This window comes from Cheilinus undulatus, linkage group 11 (genome assembly GCF_018320785.1).
Source record: "Cheilinus undulatus linkage group 11, ASM1832078v1, whole genome shotgun sequence".
NCBI lineage: Eukaryota > Metazoa > Chordata > Actinopteri > Labriformes > Labridae > Cheilinus > Cheilinus undulatus.
Genome location: NC_054875.1, coordinates 10,087,863 through 10,094,735, shown reverse-complemented (window position 1 = coordinate 10,094,735; position 6,873 = coordinate 10,087,863). Strand labels below are relative to the sequence as shown.

At 35.2% G+C, this 6,873-nt stretch overlaps 1 protein-coding gene across 1 annotated transcript; it reads left to right on the top strand.

The window, feature by feature from the left end:
• The first annotated feature begins 2,018 nt into the window (after positions 1–2,018).
• On the top strand, positions 2,019–6,531 carry smim1 (small integral membrane protein 1). Its single transcript, XM_041800409.1, has 3 exons — positions 2,019–2,099; positions 2,540–2,691; positions 6,237–6,531. Exons 2-3 carry the CDS (start codon positions 2,597–2,599, stop codon positions 6,358–6,360), a joined length of 219 nt encoding a protein of 72 aa, XP_041656343.1. The 5' UTR covers positions 2,019–2,099; positions 2,540–2,596; the 3' UTR covers positions 6,361–6,531.
• The last annotated feature ends 342 nt before the right edge of the window (positions 6,532–6,873 follow it).

The following is a 6,873-nucleotide window of genomic DNA, read 5'->3' as shown; positions in this document are numbered from 1 at the left end:
TAGTAAGAGAAAACCAAAACATCTGTTGAACTTCTTATCAGTGGTGTCTTAGAGTTCATTTTTTATTTTTGTCTAATCATCTCCTCTTGGTCCGGTCATAATTAGAAAGTCTCCATCTGATCTGAGAACATAATTGCATAAAGTGGAAGCAATAAAAGTAGCAATAACATGCAGGGATCCGCTCCACTGAATCAGATCTGGACTCCAGACTCATCCTGTAGATAAGATTTACTCTCTTTTGCCTTACTCCCGATTCTATCAGCTACCCAGTCAAATAAAGATACAACCTTAAGTATAAAGAAACTGTGTTTGAGAAAAAGAGAAGATATTTTAAAAATCAAAACAGGAATTTTTCAATTATTATTATCATATTTCAAATAAATCTTCTTACAGTTTTTTCTGAAATGTGCACTGACAACCAGCTGGATGGTCACTCTCCTCTTTAGTCCACAGGACACAGTGTACATGGATCCCAAAAGGAATTTCCAAATTTGACACACCCGACCACAGAACAGTTTTCCATTTTGCCTCAACAATGATTTCTGGAAGACTTTCTGAGCCCATGTAGTGATTTCAAGAACAGAATCACAGAATCATCTCTGTTTTTAATGCAGGGCCCGAAGATCATGACCATCCAATACTGACCTTTGGCCTTAATCTTTGGCCTTGCACTGTAGATGGTGGGATATGCAATCTCCTCACAATTTTACATTATGGAACAATTTTCCTGAAATTGTACCACAATTTTTAGAGGCAGTTATTTGCAAATTGGTGAACCTCTGCCCAACTTTATTTTTGAGAGACTCTGCCTCTCTAAAATTATCCATTTATACCAGTCATGTTGCTGACCCATTACTAATTTAATTAGTACTTACTAACACACCTCCAGGTGTTTTTCAAAAATACCACTTACTTTTCCAGCATTCTGTTGCCCCATTCCTACTTTTTTGAGATGTGTTGCTGCCATTAGATTCAAAATTAGCTAATATTTTTCATGAAATGGTAAAATATTTAATCTTCAATATCTGACTTTTTTTGTTTTGTTTTCCATTGAGAGTTTACTATATTTGCAAATCACTGCATTCTGTTTTTATTTATATTTAACTCGGTGCCCCAACTTTTTTGGCATTGGGGTTGTACTTCTCCTTAAGTAAATTTTAATCCAAAAATTTTTACTTTGAAATATATATATATATATATATATATATATACGTGTGTGTGTGTGTATATATATACTATATATATATATGTGTGTGTGTGTGTGTGTATATATATATTTTTCACATTTTTTACACATTTTATTTTTTTAACACAGCAAACAATCAGCAGGCTCACAAATTAAATTTCATACAGGCGGGAGACTCAGATATTTAACTCAGTGCCCCAACTTTTTTGGCATTGGGGTTGTACTTCTCCTTAAGTAAATTTTAATCCAAAAAAAAATTACTTTAAAATATATATATTGTGTATATATATATAAAAAAAATACATTATATTCATGGTATGCATAACATCTTTTTTAAAGAAAAGGGTACATTTAAACAACAACAATACCACTACTACTACTACTACTACTATTACTACTAATACTACTACTAACAATAATGATAATAATAATTAACAGAAAATAGAATTATATCAAATATAAAGGACCTCTTTTAAGGCACATCTTTCAGATCTAGAAAGAAACTGTTCTGAAAATTGAGTATAATATTCTTGTAGTCTCTGACAGCAGGGCATCAAGTTAATTTTCTGAGATTATCTATAAAACACCTTTGTAATCATTTAAACTGCCGTATGTCACATTTGTTTTATCTAACTCTGTTTTTATTTGCAGTCCCCAGGATGTGATGAAACCGGAGACAAATAAAACCCCCAGGCTTATACTGCTCCTTATCACCAAGCATGATAAGGTAATACAAGGAGGTGAAAGGCAAATCCTGGAATTCAACCAATGGATTTATGGCTTACCTCAAGGAACACATGAACTATGTCCAAGGTCTCATACCAAACAGGAAGCATAACTCCCTCCATCTCAGTTGTGGATTAAAAGGCGCTGGGAAGCAGAGCAGGCTGTTGGCGAAATCAGACTCAAACAGGTGAGTGTGCTGTTAGAAGTTTGATTTTCATTTTGCTTTGGGTTATAGTCACCATGATTTTAGCTCCTTGGCGGGTAAAATTGTGAATGATTGCCAAGATCATTCTTTTCTTGATGTATTACTTATTAAGACTGTTTTTAACAAAGCTATCAAACAGCATTATATCTGAACTGTTTTTTATTCCTTCACATATTGATGCCACATTTAAGTCTAGTCTACTTTTATTTTCCTATATTCCTGGTGTGTTATTGTCATCACTGGCCTGCTTTGTCTATACTACCTTTGCTGCTGTAAATTTCCCCTTGTGGGACAAATAAAGGAATGTCTTATCCTTTCTTATCTATTAACATTTTTAACTTCATAAAACCTTGAACCACTGTAAGGGCTCTAGTGCTTCAGTTGTACTGTCATATAATACTTCTCATCCTCTGACTGTCCAGGCTGAGCTGTGAGTGAGCAGTGATTCCCGGCAGCAGACAAACCTCACAGACTTCCACATGGACTCCAACGGTACCAGCAGCGTTCAGTTTGATCGCTGGAATGAGGACAACATCAACATGAATGTGGAGGCGTCACAGTCGACCATGATGAGGTGAGACTCAGCAATGACTGGAAATAAGATGTTGGGGTCACATATACCTTTTTTTTTTTTTTTTTTAGAGTTTGCTGATGTTTCTAACTCACAAACAAACACAGTCAGAATTATATATGAGGATTTAGTGAAACTATGATCAGTGAGGTACTGGCTGTCCTGACTGACTTTGTTTAAAAGGGTTCAGATATTCATTTAATGCCACACATGAGCCTTTACACCTGTTCTGAAAATCAATGTAGGTACGCTGTGACACTGTTATAATTGTCATATGGTAGATATTCAATGGCTGCTTTAGTGATTCTGAGGCCTCAGGCAAGGAGCAATGTGCAAAATGTTTTCCATTTTCCTTGAAACAATAAAACATGTTAAAACCCCTCTCATCTGTTTACAAGCCACATAACTACAAATATATGCAACTAAAACTTGCTCATCACCTCTTGTTTGACTTTACTGAACATCTCCATATTTAAGTATAGAGGCATGGTGTAACTTAAAGCAATATAAAAAAAAGCAATATAAATGCACCACATCAGATTCTACCAATCAGAAATCCTTGGTATGATTAGTTCTATATATCTTTATGTAGACTTTATGATTATTAGAATAATCAAACATGCATCTTAATTCACCTGCACCACTGACAGAACTCTACAATAGTGCGGTGAAAAGAAAAAGCAGTCTGCATCCTTGAGGACCCTTCACACCCCCTTCACTACTTGTAACAACTGCTCTCCTCAGAAAGCCCCTCTCAGACAACCTTTGACCAAAAAAGAACCCACAAGAACTTGTTTATTCCCACTGCTGCATGCATGCAAAACAAGGCTGGATAGGTGCTATTCTTTTCTTTTAGCAAATGCGTTTAATAACTTCTGGAGCTTCTGGTGAGTTTTTATGTGAATCTAGTGCATGTAAATGCTATGAGCTGGTTGAGCATTTATCGAAATGTTATTTTCTGTCATTATATGATAGACAAAGAAGCTTTCTTGATTCTTCTTTAATATTAAAGTATGATTTGCTTAATATTGAGTAGTGCTGTCAGCCAATTAAAAACAGTCTAATTAATCAATGGCTTTGTAATTAATTAATTGCAATCAACTGCACATGTCAATAGTTTGAAATAGATTGTTTTACTGGTAGATTTAACAGAAACAAAACAACCAGAAAGGACATGCTTCTGGATGACATCAAAACTTTTTATTAGCTTTAAAAACAGAAAAAGACCAAGGACAAATTTTAGAATAACTACTCAGTCAAGGGGCTGCATTGCAGTGTTAATTTCATTGACTAAAACTATGACTAAAAATGTTTGTCGACAGTCTTTTTTTCCATGACAAAAGCTAGACTAAGACTAACAAAAATAGATCTGTGATAACTAAAACTGACAAAAAGTCAGTTTAGTTCTTGTCAAGATGACTAAAACTAGACTTAAATGTAATGTAGTTTTTGTCTGGCATTCAAAATCCGTGATCCGACAAAAACAGTGCATCTATAGCCATTCTGCCCCTCAGCTGTAGAAAAGTAAAGACTAAAATGTGAGAACTCTTTATAGACTAAAACTAGACTAAAATGTTTTTGAGTTTTTGTTGACTAAAACTAAAAAGGGTAGAGATGACTAAAATGTGACTAAAACTAAAAGACATTTCATCTAAAGACTAAAATTAAAAATAGCTGTCAAAATTAACACCGCTGCATGGTGGTACAGGGGTTAGCACTGTTGCCCCACAGTAAGAAGATTCCTGTTTCAATTCCAGGTCAGGGCTTCTCTTTGCATCTTCTCTCCAGGTACTCCAGCATCATCCCACCACCAAAGACTTTCTCCATTTGGTTTATTGCTAATTTGTTTATTTTGTTAATCCCTGAGATTTTTACTCTTGTTATGTCTGTTAAAGCACTTTGTAAAGTGCTAGAATTCTAGCATAAACAAATTTATCATTGTTATTATTGTTAGGTTAACTGGTGACTCAAAATTGGCCGTAGGTGTGAATATGTGCATGCCTTGTTGTCAGTCCTGTGATTGGCTGGCCAAGGTGTACCCCACCTCTCACCCAATGAAAGCTGGGATATGACCCAGCAGTACAGAAAATAAATGGATGGATAGTCAATCTAAGGTGGTGTTAATCTATAGAATATGGATTTTATCCATAAAATGATTTAAAAAAAATAAAGAGCATAGAGAATTTTGACACGTTCCAATTCCAAATCTGATGGCATCAGAGTGCGATTAATCAGCATATATCTTTTTAATCACATTTTTCACACTTGTGATTGATTAATCGAAATTAATCAAAAATGTGAACAGTCCTTATATTAAGGCATAGTGAGGTTTTTTGAGGGCCTTATACCCAATAGTGGGGCAAAAGGTCCTTCTCAGAGTTTTTTCCATGCAATCCTATGTTGATGCTATTTCATGCATTCTGGTCACTTTGTTTACAATCTAATTAGGGCTGTCAAGATTATTGGAATTGAGAGCAGGGAGAGACATGGGGGAAAGCGCCACAGGACGTATTCGAACCCAGCCATGCTGCGTACATGAGCCCCCCATCCCCCCATCTCCGGGGCAGGGCCTAGTGGTGGGGGGCCCACCACAGCTCTTTAATGAATTATTTCACTTTGAAAAAAAAAATCACAGCTCAGTGGATAAATCAGCAGTTTACCATTACCTTATTTCCTTATAAATCCATAAAAAGTTTCTTTTTCTGTTGTTAATTTCATTTCATAGTCATAAATCATCCTGTAAAAGCAGGTCTATATCCAAACAGGAAGTCAATAACCCTTACTTTGAGATGGTACAGAAATCCAAAATGACACAAAACAATTTTGAATGTTAGTGAAGTTTCAAAATGCAATAAAATAGATGCGGTTAATTCCAATTAAATACAGAATTTCAGAGATTAATTGCAATTATCTTTTTAATAATTTGAGAGCCCTGAACTCAAGTGAACAAGTTGCAACTCAAGTTAGGGTTAAGTTAGGTTATCTTTGTGCAAATTGTTAAATCAAGTTGAGTAAATTTAACTCAACTTCTGGTGACAAATTGAAGCATTTTTTTTTAGTATATAGGTCCACAATTTTCTTTTAAAGGTGTAGACTCATTCTAGGGTTAATATGGCTTTATTAGAGAGACAGGACAGTGGATAATATTGAAAATCCACAGAAGAAAATCTACTCACTGCAGGCCTCCAAAAGTCCAAAATATTTACTGTATGAAAGCAACATTTTAAAGCTTAAATTTGAAATCTGTCAGACAGAGTAAGCAGGGAATGACATGCAGGAAAGGAGCCGTTGGAATTGAACTTGGGCCTCCAGTTTCAAGAACAACAGCCACTGGACATGTTTCTTAATGACACAGATAAATCAGTGTTGAGTTTATGTTTGATTGAGATATCATTCATCTTTATTTCTTATTTAAATAAGTGGGTGTGTAATATGTGAATATTATGAATACATTTAAACTCAAAGCAATTAAAAACAACAGTTTATAAAAAGTATAAGAATTTGGACACTGTTTTACCTGCTCTGCCTGCTCTCTTTCACATTCACAGGATCTACAACAGAGTGTGCACTGGCAACACTGGGAAAGTCGTGAAGATAGTGGGAGCTTTGGCTGCCCTGGTGCTCATTTACATCATAGGATACGTGACAGGATACCATGTCCACAAATGCTGATGTGGAGCCCAAAGACGAGAAAAAAGAGCTGCAAGATTATCAAACACAAGAACCATGTATGTGTAAAGTCAGCTTTGGTTGTGATTTTGTATTTTCTACAAACATTGTTTCAAATTTTGTAAAAATATCAAAATAAGTTAATGTAAAAGTTTGTAAATGTTGATTTGTAAAGTGATTTCCTAATAAAACTGCAGCACTGCAAACATGTAATATGTGTCATCTAAATTTCAAAGAGGAAAATTAGGTCTTAAGTGAGGTTTTGAAAGAGAAATAGAGGAGTGCTATTACAAGCATCATAGCATTAAACATAATGGGGGTTAAGTTAAATCATCATGTTTGAAGTCAAAATCCAACATATGCTCCTTCATGCAGCTCTCATCTCATCTGAAAGCTCGCTATTATTCGTGTACTTTTCCACCTCTGCCTATCAGACCCTACTTACTCCAAATAATTGGGAGAAACTAAGAATACTTTCCAAACAAAAGCTCAGGTCTCACGTGGTTAAAACGTGGT

Coding starts and splice junctions, on each gene's coding strand:
- smim1 (XM_041800409.1), top strand. CDS start 2,597: ATGGACTCCAACGGTACCAGCAGCGTTCAGTTTGATCGCTGGAATGAG. Junction 2,692..6,236: donor TCACAGTCGACCATGATGAG/GTGAGACTCAGC, acceptor TCACATTCACAG/GATCTACAACAGAGTGTGCA.